The following is a 19,305-nucleotide window of genomic DNA, read 5'->3' as shown; positions in this document are numbered from 1 at the left end:
TCTCCAAATACAAAGTTGTTATTTGAAAAAAACATCAGTCGTATTGTTCTTTAGGTGTTATCTGATGTCACAATATTTTTTACCTGTAAGAGTCGTCTACAGGAGAAGGAGGAACCGGGTCGGTCGGCAGGCTGGTTTGTCTGTCGGCCATATTGGGTTTAACAAAAAGAATTTCTTGCATTTGCAGCTGATGGCCAGTAGTTGATGGTGTATTTTATGATGCATTAGTGTCCACTTCAGTGGTCTGTGTGCATTTATAACATAAAAGATAGCTGTCCACTGTAGTGACCACTAGGCATGAAAGGGTTAATTTATGTAATATCTGGATCTGAATTAGCTGCTACAAGGTTTGGTTGTGTTTTGTTTCACTGGTTTGTCACTCGTCACTTTCCTTTTCAAAGCAACCTGGCGGCGTTGCTTTTCAGCAACCAATCAGCTTGTTTACTGTGCAGGAACATTTTTGATCTCAGCTTTTCAGTGTTTCCCTACAGAATGACGCTACCGACCCGTTTCAAACAAACATCAGGCTTTATGACAGACGAGAGGAAAATTTTAGAGGCTTTTAAATTCCTTCTAGGGTTTTTAACGACTTTCCAAGACTTCTGAAGACTTGTTTTCATCACAATCCTTTTTTGTTTGCAGCTCTGAGGTGCTTGTGTCCATCTTTGTAGAACGTTTTAGCAGCAAATCCAGCCTGCAGTAATAACAAAGCTGCACAATTGTGCATTGACCCATAATTTTACTCTTCATGTAAGGAGTGTGATGTTTATCATAATCCAACATCTTCCTCTAAGGGTTTTACTGAATACGATGCTTCACCTTTACATCGAAGTCAAACCAGACAACTAAATATGGAGCCAGAACCAACGATGATGAATATATTAGAGAGAAGAACTTGCCTGAAGATAGCCAACATGTCACAGTGCTGGAGTTCTTTAAAAAGCATGCGGTGCAGTAAAAGTGTCAGAATCGAGTCGACTAAGAAGCCTGTGGAGGCTAAATTCATACCAGCTACAGATCCGGCCTGCGCTGCTAACAGACAGCCGAGCGATGTGAAATGACAAGGCTCATTCGACCTCGGTGCCAACTCCAATCTAACTCAGCAAAACACTGGATTAGCCTTTGGCTCATCTGGTCAACAGAACAGTGAGGCTGACAGACCAACGGATGGACTGAACCGTCAGCTGCGGCTCGCCGCTCTGGTCTTACAACAGCCAAGTTTCACAACTCAGACCCATGAGAAATGATTCCTGAATGTTTTTACTGAAAACACATCCTATGCTTTCTTTTACTGAGATCCGTTAGTTTCTCCCTTTTACTGTGTAACTCAGCCAGTCACGGCAGTATGTGGAATGCCTGGCAGAAATCACCCACTTTCTTTATGTTAAATTACATTTATCTTTGTTTCTCAGGAAAAGTTTCGTTTTGAAAATATTTGCAATGTCAAGAAGAAAATGACAGAATAATTTTCTCGTGTATAAAGGTTGTAGAAGCGGTGGATGCCTAATTTTAGGCACAGCTGGTTCAGTGACTGGGATTCAAAGTAAACCTCTGGTCATATTTAATGAGCTGCCAATCATGGAAACACAACGCAGCTAGCAGCGCGTGTCTGAACAATGAGTCACCATCTTATTTTAAACTGTTTCACAATCATAATTTATCATGACTGAAATTATTTAACAACTAAGATTCAAACGTTTAGTTTTTTGAGTCCATTTAGTGCCTGGTTTGGGATGCTAATACTTAGCCAAGCTAGCATTTTGTCTAGCTGGCAGGAATAAAAGTTTCAGGATTAGCAAAAAATGCTACCACTTTGGAGTTAGTGGCATTTATCTGAAGTGAAAAGACTCAACGGTTGAGTTGAGCTTTTGTTTCCATCCAGTAGGTTTCCAGAAACAAGACAAACGGTATAAAACTAGCAGCTTGTCCACAGTTTCAGTAGGAAACACCTGACTTTAATTTAGGGCAGGTAATTTACAACATGAAGTTCCAACACTTTTCACTTGGTGCAGTTCTCTTTCATACTTCACTGTCAAACCAACCAAACCCTTTAAAAGCCTGTTCCCCTCCTCGCCTGTGGGGGCGCTGCACCAAGAAACACTGAAGCAAACGACAAAAACGGAGTAAGATTTTAGCGCTGGTAGCATTTCTCTTTTGTCTTTGGCTAAAGACCACAAGACATTTCTCCTGTTAGTGCTAGCTGAGCATGTTTGTTTTGGTTCCATTTACCCACAATGCCCTGCACTGCAGTCCACTTCCTGCGTTTGGAGCGGTTTCCAAACTGCTTGTTGTTCACATACGAATTCAAACCAACCCAGAGTTCGTTTGTAGACAGACCAGAGTTCACACCTCCACAAACTAACCGGACTTTCTACGCAAACGGACTGGAGTTAGATTACAGTGAATTTTATTTTTATTTTTTAGCCATTCAGAGATGGACTTGGATCACAGTCCTGATACATAACCAAGGTGAGTCTGAGCAATATTTTCATTTAAATCTTACATTTTCCCTCTGTCTTACGGTTTTCATACATGAGCCCAATTAAGAGCCGTCTTTCACTCTGGTGAATAGCTGCATAAATAGGCCTGTTATGCTACCATATTAAATATATAATGAGAAGCTTAAGGTCATAAATGTGAGTGAATGAATGAACAGGAAGCCGGAGTATTCCTGAGTGTGTGTGCATGTCAACTGTCCATTCACTTATTGTGTTTGCAGCACTGATACCCTCCTCCGTCCTTGATGAAAGAATCGGGACAGGGTGTTGCCATGGAGACCCTGCTCTGAAACAGTTGCCACAGCGATTAGAAGAAAAGCTGAGCTGAAGCGGTTGTTAGGGCGACCGTGCAGCGAGTGAGAAAGTGCAGCGTGGTGCAGGCTGGTGGTGTGGGGGTGTGGGGGGCCGGTAAGACCTCAGCGAAATGATTGGAGGGGTTAAATGGAGAACCGCTGTGTTTACTCCACCCTGTCAGCGTGGAGCAATTCAAGCTCGCAGCCCCCCACCTCCCCTTCCTCCGCTCTACAAGAAGAAGACTTCCCTGAACGGAGTCAGGCCCAAAGAGCAGGAAATTACTCACTTCCTCCCAACAAAAAGATGTCACATGGCGGCGCCTTTATTTGGTGAACAGTCAAAAACAAAATGCAGAAAGGAAGGCAATTTCTCAACGGAGGCAATTAAATATGTTTTGTATCGCAAACGAAACTCACATCTGACCCTTTAGACGCAAACTCAGCTGATTCTCACACATTAGAGGCTTCTGGTAGCAACAAGGCAACGCAAAGAGCCGGACATGTTTACGGGTCAACCATGCTTCACCACGGACGCTGACCTGGAATCTGAGCTTCTTCAGGACTCGGTTAAGCCTTGGCAGGGATCCGTTTCCTTAAAAGCCTAAAAAAGGGCAGCTTTCTGTGAGCCACTGGGACACGAACGATTGATCAGCGACACACTCCGTCCATAAACAAGTGTGTCACCTCCGCAGGGAGCAGCCGGGCCAGTAAACAGGCGCAGCGCCGGCCGTGGTGTTTGAGGTAAATCAACATTAACGGGATTTCACGGTGAAGTAGGAGACAGGCTGCAGACTTCCAGCCAACGCTACGGTTGGTGTGGCCTGAGCTGCAGAAGTTCTGGTCCAGTTAGCCTGTGAGGTGTCAGGCAGAGACGTTTAGCTCATTAAAACGTTTCCTGCTTATTAAAAAAAGTGCATTGGCTGTTAGTCACGCTCTCTGCTGGTCATTAGGATCCATAAAAATCCTTTTTTTTTTTTGCAGCATTTAACCTCAAACCTGCTTTTCTTTTCTGTTCCGTTTGATAGCTGCAGGAATTACAGAAAATCACAACCACTTGAACATCCACTTGATGAGCGGAGGGATGCATTTACTCAGACCGTTCTGAGAATACAGCATCACCTGTTCAGAAAGTTTCATACGGGGGAAAGCAGCGGCAGCTTGAAGACTGACAGCGAGCGAAAGCTGCCAATAATAACCCTTCATCTGAAAAACCTAACTACAGCCAATTGCACTTAATGTGCATCAGATTTGACACAAATGCGTTGATGGTACTCTCCCCTGCCCCGGTGCGATTAACTATCCGCCTGCTGCAATATGACTCAAAAACCATTTACTAACATGATGCAATGCCTGTATTGAATGGCTTTTTTTCTAGTTGCAGTGGAGAGTTTTAGAGGCAAATTGCTCCAGACTTGAATGATTTGGAAAAAGACATCGGAGTTGTAATATTCTGTAATGATTGTGGAGATTCCAGGGAACCGTTGATCAGAAAGATCTGGTTTACCAGAACATGTGAGTTAAATCTGATACATAAATGCAATGATGGGACTTCCTGTTCAGATGGGGGAATTATCAGAGTAACGAGACGCTGAGATCAAGTTCAAATATGAGATGAAAGATGAGAAAACAGCATTTTAACAAGACAGAAACCAAAAACATTCAATCAGGATGGACGGACAGATGGAGGGACGGACGGTCGGATGTCTCACCGATCCAGACGTCGTTGTTGAACCAGCTCAGGTTCATCTGGGAGCTGTCATAGTAACCAATCTTCTTATAACTTCCTCCTGCAACATCAAGAGGAACAACAGGAGCTAATTATGTGTAATTTCTTCTGTCACAGAGCTAGTAAACATGTATTTATAGCGCAGGTATTTCTGTCAGTGCAGCCCACGAGAGCAGCAGAAATGAGATAAACAGCTAAAGTAAATGATGGATGAAAAGCAGCATGGGGAGGAACAAGGGGAGAGAAGGAGAAAAGGGGAGAGCTGGACCGGGAATGCTGATGAGCTCCAGGTGGGATCAGGCATTCCAGTCAGGTCGCCTCATCCTGGATGTCAAATTACCTCAACGCCACAGCAGGAAGCGGGAGACACAGCGTCACGGAGACAAGGGGGCCGGATTAGAAATTTTCATCCATTAGGACGCCAATGAGAACAGAGGTGGAGAATAATCCCCCACCTTATCTGGAGCCGGGAAACTCATTAAGTCACTGGTGACAAATAGGATGCCATTTCCAGAAACAGCTTAAAACCGAGAAACTTTTGGCCAATTAGAGCGAAGCCTTGAGTCACCACATTCCTGCATTAAGTCTGTTAGCAGGCGCCGTTACAGCGTCAAGACTGCAGCAAGCAGCTGAGAGCAGCAGCGCTGTTACTCTGAGTCTGAGCGGGTTTACCTTGCAGTTGTTCGATGAGGGTCATGGCCATCCTGGAACCCTGAGCGTCAAACACCACGTGACCCTGGAGAGGACAGAACTGGGTTAGAAAACACACACAAACACACACCGTCTGGTTTCCTTTTTTCATGATGTTTCCATCACGTATTTATTGTGTTTATTGTATTTAATTAAATTGCTCACAAAGACTTAAGACTGCAAAGGAGATTTTTATTTACTTATTTTTTAAATGCAAAGCAAACATGCTCACTAGAGATTTTTTTATTTTAAATTTTATATTTGTTGTTTCGTACTCAACCCTATAAAAACGTGATGAAACTGGGGAAAAGCCAGTCTGTCTGCCTCAATCCCACCACTGTGGTTATTATTTAATAAATGTATTTTCTGAACTTTCTGGCTTTTTGTACCAAGTTTGAAAACAATGGCTGCAGCACTTGGAGTCACTCTGGAAAATAAAACTTTGCTTGCAGCTGGAAGGATTTTGTGTTTGCCATTAAAAACAGCAGGAGTTATTTTGTCTCATGGCTCCAATCAAGGATTGTTATTACTATTATTAAGACAATAACTTATAGGCAAAAAATGAAAAATAACCGCTGAATGGCTCAGCCCGTAGTCGATAAATTTGTCCAATGGCCGAACCTAATCCAGCCGACGCCTGCGTGTTTCCAGTGGTTTTGTTTGAGTTCGCAGCCAACAAGAGGGGCTGTTGAAATCGGCAGTGTTGTATAAAGTACTGGAATCTCAGAGTCAAGTAAAAGTACAAGTACCTCTCCAAAATACGACTTTGGTAAAAGTCGAAGTCACTGACTGAAATGTTACTTGAGTAAAAGTCTTAAAGTATCTGAAACTTCTTGTACTTAAGTATGGAAATTACTGTAAAAATGGATGTACTCAAGTAATGTAATGAAAAGTACAAGTAAAAAGTAAAACAAGGCAAGTTTGAATGACATTTCTTATATCTTGGTAAACTTGTCAAATAAACTTAAAATAATGTACCCAACCAAGTGCAGGCAAAATGAAACCTGCTAATAAATTGTTCCAGTTTTAAAGAGTAGCACATGTTAATGGTTTGTGGTTTTGAACTTGCATGCCTTTCCTATATTCGTTAAATTTAGTCTAAATTGCTATCGCTATGGCTTCTGTCCCCCATTGAACTAGGGTGACCAGACGTCCTCTTTTTCCCGGACATGTCCTACTTTTCAGACCTAAAAAGATGTCCGGGGGGAATTTAAAAATTGTCCGGGATTTTGGTCAATTGCCTCAAAACACATTACATAGCTTACAGTGGATTATAGGGCACGGCGCTGCGTGTCACGTAATCCCTGAGCCGCGTCAGTGCGGGCAGCACTCTTCTCTGTTCGACCCCCCTCCCACCCGATGCAAGGTGTTCCGATTTCTGATTTCCCCAACAATGGGAGAAGCGAAACAGGTGTATCCTATTGGAGGTGATGAACAAGCCAGGCAAGCAGGCTACGACTTTGTTCGGTAGCCTGCTTGCTAATCAGTAGGTGGGGTCAAAACACTTCGTTTCTCTCTCTCGCTTTTTTGTAACGAGTAACTAAACCACACATTGAAAATGTATCGGAGTAAAAGTACGCAATTGAGTTCGGAAATATAGTGAAGTAAAAGTGAAAGTCATCAAACATTTTCATACTCCAGGAAAGTATGAAGTACTCCAAAATGTACTTAAGTAAAGTAGTGAAGTATTTTTACTTCGTTACTATACAACACTGGAAATCGGTGCGCTCAATTGACTCCTTTCAAGTTCACAACATGAGCTGCCAAATGTAAATGCCACGCTGGGAATCGATAACGAAGCTTTCATAGGATGAACAAATATTGATGCGATGCCACAGAGCCGTCAATGAGCCAGCCTGAGAGCGGACGCACCGATCAGATCCGTTTCATAAGCCCAAACTTTTCCTCAAATCATGATGAGAAAAAGTTCAACATGGAGCTGGGTTTTCAGCCTGCTGAATGCTGTTCAAAAATATTGTCAGTATTTATTTAAATAATAGTAATATAGTTTAGTAATCGATTAATTGTTAACTGGAGAACACAAACTCAAAAAAGGAATTGGCTTAAAAAACATATTCAGGACAGAAATTAAGCCAAAACTGTACAAATATAAATACATTTAGACCTTAAGATAAAAACCTTTGTCTGTAAATGTTGGATAGTTTTAGCTTCTGCTCCAGATTCACTGCAGTAGTTAATGCAAGAAAATGTTTGTCTTATTTAACAAAAAGATCTGAATTGCTCATTTGCATATTTTAAAAGTTTATGTTGTTTAATAATAAATCTACAGAATGTAATTTTTTATTAATCAATTAATTACTAAAACGGTCGTTAGTTGCTCAAACTCTCCTGGAAGCCAGAAAGGCTCTGAAATGTGACGGATTTCCTCCCAGCGTCACTCTGAACAAATCTCTCTGTTCAACATTAAAAAATAAAAACATTTCAGTCCAAACATTCAGACAGGATTTCTGTGGGAACCGATTCCCTACAAAGATTAATGTCAGAATAATTTCCCTAATTATTCTTCCCCTCCTGCCTCCACCAGTTCAGTAGAGATGTCACTCAGAGGTAGTGCGGTGCTTTTAGAAGTCAGTGGATCCAGAACATCTGCAGAGATCGGTGCCTAATCGCTCTGGAACGTCCGTCTGGTAACGGTCAGAGTCCGACTCTCACACGGAAACTTTATTTCCCATGTTTTGTTGATCTCCTGCACTCACCGAAACCCCTTCGAAGGAGCTGGTGTTGAGCGCTCTGTAGATCTCCGAGGTGATGTCGTGGTTGTTGTAGTTGAAGTCCTCCAGCCGCCGGCCCTTAGCCTTCAGGGGGGCCACGGTCTTGTTGAGGGCCAGCGCCAGGGCCCACACCGCGTCAAAGGCGAGGGGCGCCTCCTGGAAGCCGCCCGTCTCCTCGGGGTTCTTCCCCCCAAGACGAGACATCAAGGCTCCCAGAAACTCCTGTGAAGTCTGGCGGAGCGAGGAGACGGAGAAGAAACAAGTCAAACCGAGTTAACACAAAAAGCTTTCTGACATGAATCTGCAGGGCTAAAATCCACCAACTAAGCAGCATGCTGGAATAATGTGTTCAGTTTGAACTTGGAATTTGGATTCCTGAACTTCAAACTGCAGCATGGCTGCCTGGTGTGGAGAAAAACGCCAGTAAAAACTATTTATTTCAGTTTGATTTAAAGGGGATCTATTATGCTAAATTCACATTTTCCATTTGTGTTTCTACTGCTTCTAAACACATCCAGCTGTTTTCCAGTTGATGTTTTTTGGTGTGTGGAAAATGAGCCATTTCAAAAACCTCCAGAATGTGACATCACAAATCACCTAGCAACCTCAGCAAAGCCCAGCCCGTTACCTAGCAACCTCAGAAACGCTCCAGCACATTTGCTCAGCTGGGTTTACTGATGTATACGCTGTACAATGGCTGCTGGAAAAGACAAAAGCTTTGTTATTGATTTACCCTCCACAAACCCCTTCCTACATTCTTGCTGGTTTTGCAGGAGGCTCCACTTCTGCTTTTCAAAGATGCATACTTGTATAATTGTGGATCTGTTTGAGTGCAAACGCTGGGTTGGAGGGGCGTGGCCAGCAGCAGATTATGTGAATTTAAAGTGACAGAGTCCAAAAGCAGCTGAAAATAGGAGAATAAATCTCATTATCTAAGAATAATTTTGTGCAGAAAATGTGATGAACTTGTTTTGTAGCCCATAGATCAATCATAATGTGCTTAAGGGAGCATAACAGGTCCCCTTTCATTAATTCAGATACAGAGAATGCTGCTGAACTTTTCCAAGTTTAAAGTCTTTCAGTACGTTGAATACAGAATTAGCTTGTGCTAATTACAGTTAGCCTTGTCATTACGAACAACAATGAGCAATTCCCACTGGTTTTCCAGCTGGAACACAGATGAGTTGGTTGAAGCTTGATGTTATTTTTCAAACTGATTCATGACTTCAGAGGGAAATAACTCAGCTGAGCTAACGACTAGAAATGAGCAGCTCCGTCCCAGAGGAAGCCGGGATACACGCAGGCAGTTAAACTCCTCTCAGCACGCGGATCAATCACTTCCTGGTTTTCCCTCTGTGGACATTTTAAAGAAATGTCCACATTTTAAAGAAATGTCCACAGAGGACGAGATCCTGCCCCAGTGGAGGAGCTGCAGTATGTCAGGGTCTTGTTCATGAATGAGGGAAAAACGGAGCAGGAGATCGATGGGCGGGTTGGTGCTGCATCTGCTGTGGTGAAGAGAGAGCGGAGCCTAAAGTCAATCTACGTTTCCACCCTCATCTACGTTCACGGGCTCCGAGTAGAGACAGAAAGAATGAGATCGTGGACACAAACAGCTCCGCTGCTCCTCTCAGGGTTCGGGTGAGAGGCTTGGAGCCCCAAACGAAGCAGCAGACAGGCGGTGGAGTAAGATATGAGCTGGCAGGAGTTAGCGCTGGAACATCTGGACGTTGTTAGGAAGACAGGAACCTCAGAGCCACAAACATCACCATAAATAAAATAAATAAATAAACAAACACACACACATCTGGCTGCATTAGATAATCAAGTGCCTTGCTAGCTGACTTCCTATTGGCTGGTTTCTGTAAAGCAGCCAATCAAGGAGGAGCATTTCCTTTGCTTGGAGCTGACTGGTTGTTTCCCCGGCAGCAGAAACATGGACGACTAGAGGCAGTCAAGACGGTTCCCACTGTGGATGTGAGTTATTTACCTGAGGTCCGCTAACACCGGCGACCCACCATTTAATCATGTTCAACTGGTGCATAATGATACATAACTAATGAATATTCATTTACCATCACAGTTTCCATTATTGCTTCTTCAGCTAACAGTTGTACTAAAAAAGATTATTTCATCATTGGTTTTGATGAACTGAGGTTTATTTCTGTCTGTTTTTTTTTTTAATTTAATTTCATCATACTTTAAATTCTGAAAACTTTTTTTGCTTTTAAATGCATCAATAGGAAAAAGTTTAATTTATTCATTTTGCACACTATGCTTGCAAATGATCCTTTTAAAGTACAAATATTTGCATTTTACTTTGTGCTATACAACAAATTAAAGTTATTTGCAAAACTGCAATTAAAATCATAATTTAGAGGAAAAGTAATTAACAATAAATGATCAAAAGCGCAGGAATAAAACCAACTTCCCTCAGGTTTATCTGAACGTTTTCCACCAATCAACAGGCAAAGGAAAAAAGGACATTTGGCACCAGTAGCTTGCCATAGATCCGTTCATCAGACTGAGCAGAAATCTTTCCTGCATGTCGTTGGGCTGGCCTGCAAGAACAGTGAAGGACAGCAGCGCTGACCACACAGCCACTCATAACCCCGTCTTTTTATTTGGGAATAAAAACGCCTGCTGGGATCAGAGTTGTGCCAGCTAAGCTAACTGCAGGCGAGCCTGAGGGACCGAGAGGGACAGTAAAGGTGACCGCAGAGGCACACACTCCGCTCCGCTTGTTTTCTTTCTGTTTAATGTGTTTATTAAAGCTCATTAGCATTCAGAGCTGTGCCCACCAAGATGACTGCTGCAATATCACATTTGGGCAAACATGCCTGCTCCCTTCAGCTTCTAGATGTAAAGATTAACCGAGGTTTTTTATCGATGCATAAGTTGTTGATCTGGAGCCAGCGGGGGGTCAGACAAGATGACGGTAAAACTGGAGCAGCAGAGGAGATAAAAGGAGTTAAAGTGCTAAAATATAAATCAATAACAGTATGGGTGGAGCCAATAACTGGATCGATCACAACGCCATTACTGTGGCGTTAATGCACAACTAATCATTTAAACCATTGTTTATTTGCTTTTGAACCAAAAACTAAACAAATATTGACTTTTCTTCAGGTTTTTTGCCCAAACTTAGAGATTAAATTCTATTGTTCAGTTTGTGATGCTGCTGGATGGGATTTGCATATAAATTTATCCCACAGGGTCACAAACTATGACAACTTGAGATACTTTGGCAGAGCAAAATCTCTGATTCACTGCAGCACATTATTAAAAAACAAAGTCAAAAGTCCTCTAAACTTCTGTGCGATTGTGACAATGTCTTCAACCTGAGTACATATGAGCAGGTGCACAAACTGCAAACTGAAACATGTCATTACATTTTCATAAAACAAAATGTAAAACCATGTTTTCATTTCCAGGCTGCGTCTACAAAAGGCTGAACGTTTCTCCATGTTTTCCTACATCCTGGTCCTTCAGGGATGTGAAAACAAGGCGAGACGTTTCTTAAGAAAACAAACTGAGCCGCCTGGTTAACGGCTGATTGGACTCGATTTAAAGTCCACAGTTCCACCAACAGCATTTAAATAGAGACACAGCAGATAGAAACAGTCACTCTATAAAGAGAGAAAGCGTCTCACTTCTTTTCTTGCAGGCAGTTTTTTTTTTTTGTGATAAAACACCAGCCCCCCTGAAAGCAAGGACTCCATTCATCCAGCCGTCTCTCTGGATCCTTTCGGGATAATTAGGCCTACACACCTCCGACTCAGTTATGTCAATTTCATCTGATTGAAATTCCTCCCCGGCTTTTGCCATTTGAATCTGCCGCTGCCCACTGAAAGGCAGCTGACAGTCTGCTCCGGCTCGGCCCGCAGCATCACTCGAATCTGCCAATTTCAGCTTAGAAATTGAATTTGAATGGATCTGACTGTAAGCAGGAGGCCTGGCTGTAATTCTTATCAACTGCCGAGCGGCGCACGGACAGCTAAATCCGCAGGTAGTGGCAGGTGCTGCTGGAATATAAACAGCAGCTGCTGATGAAGAGGAGCAGACAGGAGGAAGGTGGGAGGAGGGAACGCTGACGGAGAGAGAGACGGATCATCAGAGCAACAACTGGACGGATCCGGAGAGGAAGAGACAACGTGAGACGATTAGAGGACGGCGGGAATCTGAGCTGCTGCACCAGAATCTTTCTAAATGAGAAAGGCAGGCGTTAAAACGAGCGAGGGCGAAACTTAGCAGGAGCATCCTCAGCGGATTCCCAACTAAATGGATTCAGGTCACACACAGTTCACCCAAGCCTTATCATTATTGTTTCCAACACGCCGGCTTTTACCGAAATAACTCGTATCTCAGGGGATTCCATATGAGAGCCCAAAAGTTTACAACCACGAATGAGCAGACGGGGCTCAAACCGCGTCGCAGGAGAAAATCCGAGAGAAAAGACGTGACGGATCGCTGAAGCAGCAGACGCCACAGAATCAGGCCAGAATCTTTATCCAGTCCAGAAAAAAATAACATTTTCACCATTTAACTGATAAAAAGTGTTTCAATTTTTCATTTAAAGATGGAAAACTGATCAATGAAATGAGTTCAGACAACATGTGGCGTTCAGACGCAGCGTGACGGAACAGAAAGTCAAAAACCATCTGATTCAAGTTGATCCAGCAGGGCTGGAGGACACCAACCGGCTCAGAGGCACATCTGGAGAGCCCAACTAAAAATCCATCAGCATAGAGAATCAAAACTAACGAGACAAACTGGAAATAAATCACTGAAGGCGAGCAGCCGAGCTCTGACAGGACAGACTCAGAAGTCGTCGTTTCCGGTCCTTTACGGCCGTTTCGGTGCCAGGAAGACGCTTCGTCTCCTGAGGCGGATCAGACCTGAGATCTGCTGCCTCCTCTCCTGAACCAGGGCACAAAAACTCACACTCCCATCTCCTACAGCCACTCTGCTTTTTATAAACCTCTTTCAGACAAACTGGGACAGCAGGACAAAATACAACCTGTGGGTTTTTAATGCAACTGTATTTTTATGCAGCATGTTTGAGTTTCAGAGAGCAGCTTCCTGAGTGCTTAAAGGTTTTCTCTGTCTTCCGGTTGTATGGTAAGTTAACATTTGGTCTTTATTTGCTTAATTCTTCGTCTTTAACAGCAGGACCATCAGACAGAAGGAACCGTTTGTGTTTGAATCTTCCCAGCTGGTAAAAAGTGCAAACACCTCCAAGTTGCACCTACATGCGGCTGTGCTGGTTGCTAAGAGACCAAAGAAAGAAAGATGTGAGATTTTCAGTTTGCAGTTTAAATGCTGTATGTGTCTGTAATGCAGAGGAGTGTACGGTCAGTGTATGAGGAGCCCAAAGCATCATTCCTCCAACGCCGAGCTTCTGCTGATGAAAGGTTTTCAGTTTGACTGAAAGTCTTTACTTTGGTCTCGTCTTTTATCCTGCTGTCATTTTCTCCTTCAACCCTCCAGACGTACTTGCTAAGTGTTTTTCATAAACTTTGACCTTTAACCTGGTAGATGAGGCCTGAAATGGAGCTTTTGGTTTTTTCTGAACATTGATCCAACATCATGGAAATTTTTCTCCTTGTTTTTATGGTTTATGCTAGGTGTGGGCATTAATCACATTGATTATCAATTATTGTGACAAATTGCTAAGAATTTTGATTTATTGTTGTCACGATAAATTCCACTTAATGATGATAAAACTGTCCACACTGTTGGGATTGTTAGTTTTATATTGTTCTTCACTGTTTGTTCGATAGAAATGTCAATAAATATCGACAGATTTGAAGATATTATTAAATGAAGTTACTGTGTGAAATAGAAATCACTTTTTGTTATCACTTTTATCGTTATCGAATTGTACCACAGAATATTGTGATAAAACTTTAAGTCCATATCCAGTTCTGATTATTTTATATTTTCAGTTTTGTAGATTTCCATGGTTTAGCTTTGTTTCCCGTTTCGTTTTGGATTTTTTTTACGTCAGCACCTGCTGCGCCAGAACATCTTCTCTAGAGCCATCATATTTTACTCTGACTTCCTGCCATCCGTTGCCACGGTTACGGTGGATCTGGGTGGAGCCCTCACCATGTTGGAGACGCCGCGGACGGTCTCGGGGTTCAGCATGACGATCTCCGTGGTAACGTGTCCCTCCACGGCCTCCGTCATGTTCTCCACTGTGCAGTTGATGGCCGGGTCTTTGATCTTGAACCAGTTGTCGGCGTACCAGCCAATCAGGAACCAGACGTGCTTCTTCCCGTACAGCTTCTCCTTGAACACCTGCGGCGGGGGGAAGGGAGACGCATCAGTCCCGGAGACGCCGAGTCAAACGCGGCTGGACAGGGAGGAAACACACTGACCTCACAGAACACCTTCCTGGCCTCGGTTTCATAAAACAGCCCCACAATGATCCTGGCATCCTGGCGCTGCATCAAATTAGCAGAAAGCATTGCTTAGTTACATCAGCAGCATAAATTTGACTTCACAATATCGCAGCTTGATGTGGCAGCACAATGTGCCAAAGTCCCGCTGCTTGACAGGATGGCACATATTGCTGTTCAGGAGTTGATAATTAGCGTGGCGCATTAATTTCCTCCATCAAGTCGCCTCTATGCTGATGGCGTCGTGTGCAGCTGTGAGGCGGAGGAGGAAGGAGACGGCCAGCAGCCGAGGTGAATTTTTAATCAAAGCACCTTGAGGTTCTTGACAGCGACAGCCGGGTCGGTGAGGAAGCTCTGACGAACGCTGATCTCGATGCCTGCCTCCTTCACCCTCTGCTCCAGATCATCCAGAGTCTGGCAGATGAAAGGAAGGACGGGGTGGGGGGGCAGAGAGACACGCAGAGAGGTGACAGGTTGAACGACAAAAGCAAGTCCGACGGGGAAAACAAAACTAATAACAGCACCTGGAGTGCATATTGGAAATATAGAGCAGAGGGATGAGTGTGTGTGAGATAAACAAGAGAAGCAGGGAGGATTTTTTTAGACATCAGCTGGAAATGAGAAAAGTAGAAGGCGAGATGAGAGAGGACGGAGCAGAATCATTAACTTCCATTACAGGAAACGGGCCAGGTGCCGCGGCATCGACCGCCGCTCCTGAGGAGGATGTATTGCTTGATCAATATTTCTCACAACCAATATACCAAAAAAATCCCTCATCAGTCAGCAGCAGAGATTGACTGTGGCCAGAAAACAACAAAAAGAGCTAATAAACAAACAGAGAGAGGCGGGAGGACGATCAGGAAACCAAAGACTGCTGTGATAAAACAAAGAGGAAACCCAGCCGGGGGCGGGAGGGTTACTGACTGAGGTGAAGACTTCTGTGGTCTGCTGGATGGTGGCGATGCGTGACCAGTTCCACTTCTTGAAGAGCCGCACCCTGGTGGGGTTATGGAGGGTGGCAGAGGGGTGGGTGCGGAAGAAGGTGGGGAAGCGCTGGCGGTTGGACAACGCTGGAGAGCTGGAGCCGTAGGACAGCTGGGGACGGAGAGGACGGAGGGGACGGAGAGGACGGAGGGGACGGAGGGGAGAGACAGGAGAGAGGAGATGGGGGGGAGAGAGAGGGCAGGGGGGAGAGAGAGGATGGAGGGGCGAGAGAGAGGACGGAGAGGAGAGAGAGAAATTAGCAAAGTACATCTGTCTAAGCAGCTCAGATATTCTCAAAAGAGGCAACATTTACATTATGGATGCAAGATTATTGATTAATGAGTTAATCTGAATTTGATTGATCTTATTAATCAACTAATGATTAATCGATAAGCGGCCACTTTCTGAAAAACCTGAGTTTTCTCTTGAATCAGGTTGACTGTTTCAGAACATAAAGGACGTTGAGATGTTTTTTTATCCTCTCGCCTTCAGTCCTTCTGACTGAGACGCTAACGCTGCTCCGCCTCGCAGCTCGGATGATCGAACGCCGTTAAGGTAAAACTAAAGGACAATCCAGTTTTTATATTTAAAAATAAAACCACATAAAGTGTGTTTTCCCTCCCACACTGGACTCAGCTCACACCGATTCTCTGTCCTGTTCTCGCATGGCCCCGCCATCTTTGTTTCTGTATCAACCGAATATGAAGAAAGGAAATGGAACTGCTGTCTAAAACTGACTTCAAAATAAGAGCTTGAATATAAAGGTCTAATTGCTTTAATTCTTGACAGATGTCAAACTTTATTCAACTGAAAGTTCAGAAACAGCGACAGCTAATCAAAGTTTCACTCTGGTTTACATCAGACCTCAGTCTATTCACACTTCACTACTTTCTGTTCGACTCCAAATTATTCACAGAAACTCTGCTAATTCACAGATTCTTTTTCATAGAGTTAACATATCTAACATATTAAAAAGAAGCTGAAACATCTAGACATGATGCTAATCGACACAGTGGCCAATCCAGAAAGAGCATTTATTATTCTTGGTGTTGATTGGCTGAGTGCAGGAAAGCAGATTTTAGCCTGTGCAGCAGTGATAGGATGGTTTCCATTCTGCATAATAATGAACATAAAGACAGATTTGGTGTTTGAATGGTTAAAATAGGCAGTAATATTTAATACTTTTTCTCAGTGGATGATGTCTACAGCGATCACTCACCCTGGAGTTTAACAGCCGCCGGTTATTAGAACCACTAATTCAAAAAAGCTTTTCTTTATTTGTTTTTGTTCACAAACGTCTCAGTTGTTATTTTTTCAGGTTAGATTTGGTGAAAATGATTTGATAAAAACCAGATCATCTCTTCAAGCCCTGCAGTCAGAGGGTGTACTTATTTTTTATGATATTTGGTGATATCCTGTCAACCATTTAGTCAGTTTTTGCAGAACTGTTGTGCTCAAATTTAAAAGTAAAATGAACCACAAACATCTCAGTTTGGACGTTTATATTGTTGCATTTCCTCTGCAGTCGGCTCAGAAACACCTAATCGTCTCTTCTTCCTCCTTTTAGTGTCTCTCAATTTAATAAAATGTGTCAACAAAGTCTGTAACTGTGATTAAAAACCAAACATTTCCTGCAGGATTTCTCATGCAGATGCCACCATGAAGCTGAGACGGCACTTCGGTTTATTAGAGAGAAATGAAGGACTGATCCGGTTCTTCCTCCTGCCCGGCGCCGCCGTCCGGACCCTGCATTGGCTTTAAGGATCAGCGGTGAGGAGAGACGCGACGGTCCTCCCATCAAACACTACCACAGCAACGACTGAGATAAAATCCTTGACAGGTCTTTCTTTAAAATGCAGAACCTGCCGTTCAGGGAACCATTAGGGAGTGAAGCGGCTCCGGCCCCATTACCCACAAACCCACTGGGTTTTAACCAGCGGCAGCCAGAGGGGCGAGCTGATGGATGTCACATGTCCGGTACAATGTGGGCTCCCCATAGAAACAAATCCCCGCAGGCAGAGGCAGGTAGATGGAAGAATCGATACGAAGGAAGGATGAAATTAAGGCAGAAACAACGGATGTGGAGGAAGAGGAGAAATATCTGAAGAGAACGGCTTCAGAGAAAAACATACGGCAAAAATCATCCAGCGTGTAATGCTGTTTAAATGACACCTCCACAAACAAATAAGGCTGATTATTGCCCACTTAAACGTTTAACTGATGGAAGATTCATATTTATAAAACCTCCAAAGCCTGTTTTATGTTTTAATAATCTACAGTCAGAAAAATATCAGCAGGAGAAGCACATCTCTACAACATAAACCCTAAAAGATGCAGCAGACCAGTCAGCGATCCAATCAGTTTTCACATGTTTTATTGGATTTAATCTACTTTCCAACAGAAACACAATCATAGCTGCTCTGCTGCATTTCTAACTGCGGCTCATTCTGGGAACCATCAGGAATCAACACAAATCAATGCAAGAGATCAGAAAATATTCATATTGGATGGATGGATGGATGGATGGATGGATGGATGGATGGATGGATGGATGGATGGATGGATGGATGGATGGATGGATGGATGGATGGATGGATGGATGGATGGATGGATGGATGGATGGATGGATGGATGGATGGATGGATGGATGGATGGATGTTTTTCCATTTGCAAAATGAAACTGTTTAACATAAAACCCGGGTCAAGATTCAAAACCCTAACCTTCTTGTTGCTAGGCAACAGCGCCAGCATCGCTCCACTGTTCAGCCCCTTTCTGTTTTACACCTACACATTTTTAAAAACTCAGTCTTCTCCTCCGATCCAACATAAAGTCACAGCCAAACTGATCCAGAGGTCAAAGTTCAGAGAGATGTGAGCGCTTCTCGGCGTCCGCCCTCCAGTCAAACAACTTCCAGATCCAAATGTCGGCACAACTCATCCGGGGTTCTGTCAGGTCTTCATAAATTAGTCTGAGTTTCAGCAGAGGATGACTCAGGAGAATATTAAAGTCATTACGATGAATTATCTGGAGTGTTAAAGCTGCTAACCGGCTCTGGGTTCACATCCCACATAAATCACAAAAAAGATCAACTAGCAGGAGCCGGAGAGGAAACATGTTCCGGTCGCTTTAAAGTCACTCTGCGGCTTATTTAGGGCTGAACCTGGAAGAGCAGAACTATCTCATTTGTGTCAAACCCAAAATAACCGGGTTTAAGCCTTCCTGTTGGCAACATTTCAATAAGGAGGCACAAATAAAGCAGCAGCAGAAAAGATGCAAGAGTCCCTCAGATCTCTGAGGATCCGGGCTCCTTCCAGGAACAGGGAGAAACCGGATCGAGTTAAAGACCTCTGTGATCCGGACCGGGTCGCCGCAGGCGGCTGCGAGGTTACGCCAGCAGTGGCCTGTAGTAAAGACAGACGGATCCCTTTCTTCTGCGGGGAGAATCTGCCGCTGGAGCCGAGACGGAAATGAAGACGGGGTGAAACAGAGAGAGAGGCGGGGGAGGAAGGAAGAGGGGCGAAGAAATGAGAGAGAGGCTGACAAAGAGAAGACCAGCTCCAGGCAGCGACAAACCGACAAAGAAAAGGAGGAAAAAGAGCAAGTCAGAAAGTGGAAAGAGTTTTTAATGATGAGGAAACAGAGAAAGACCAGAAACAAGAAAGAGCGCAGAAGCCAAGCTCTTGAGCTGATTGTTCTCACTGACTAATCTGTGGATGAAACGTCAATTATGGGACAAAGATAACGAGCCGAGCGCCGCGGAAAGAAGTGAACTGAAACTCAGAGACGCTGCAGATCTCCAGATCTGAGAGGAAACAAGCAGCTCTTGTGTTGTTGGAGGCTAAACGACGAGTTCTGTCCTGGACAGAAGAGCCGCTGCAATAATTAAAGGTGCAGTCAGAAACACGTTTTAATCAATGAAACAGCCAAGGCATTGATTGGTGGATTTAGGAGCAATTAGTGGAAAACAAACGAAAAGC

The 19,305-nt window shown here is 43.7% G+C and overlaps 1 protein-coding gene across 1 annotated transcript in view; it reads right to left on the bottom strand.

The window, feature by feature from the left end:
- Positions 1-19,305, bottom strand: part of gabbr1a (gamma-aminobutyric acid (GABA) B receptor, 1a) — a 90,592-nt gene that overhangs the window by 31,248 nt on the left and 40,039 nt on the right. Inside the window, exons 9-15 of the mRNA XM_032558038.1 lie at positions 15,268-15,438; positions 14,656-14,757; positions 14,323-14,388; positions 14,051-14,242; positions 7,925-8,170; positions 5,190-5,253; positions 4,501-4,578 (exon numbers count right to left, since the gene is read on the bottom strand). Of these exons, the coding sequence (XP_032413929.1) occupies positions 4,501-4,578; positions 5,190-5,253; positions 7,925-8,170; positions 14,051-14,242; positions 14,323-14,388; positions 14,656-14,757; positions 15,268-15,438 (919 nt within the window). The remainder of the gene's footprint in view (positions 1-4,500; positions 4,579-5,189; positions 5,254-7,924; positions 8,171-14,050; positions 14,243-14,322; positions 14,389-14,655; positions 14,758-15,267; positions 15,439-19,305) is intronic.

This window comes from Xiphophorus hellerii, chromosome 3 (assembly GCF_003331165.1).
Source record: "Xiphophorus hellerii strain 12219 chromosome 3, Xiphophorus_hellerii-4.1, whole genome shotgun sequence".
NCBI classification, from domain to species: Eukaryota; Metazoa; Chordata; class Actinopteri; order Cyprinodontiformes; family Poeciliidae; genus Xiphophorus; species Xiphophorus hellerii.
Note: the sequence above shows the minus strand (reverse complement) of the source record. Positions and strands in the feature narration are given on the sequence as shown.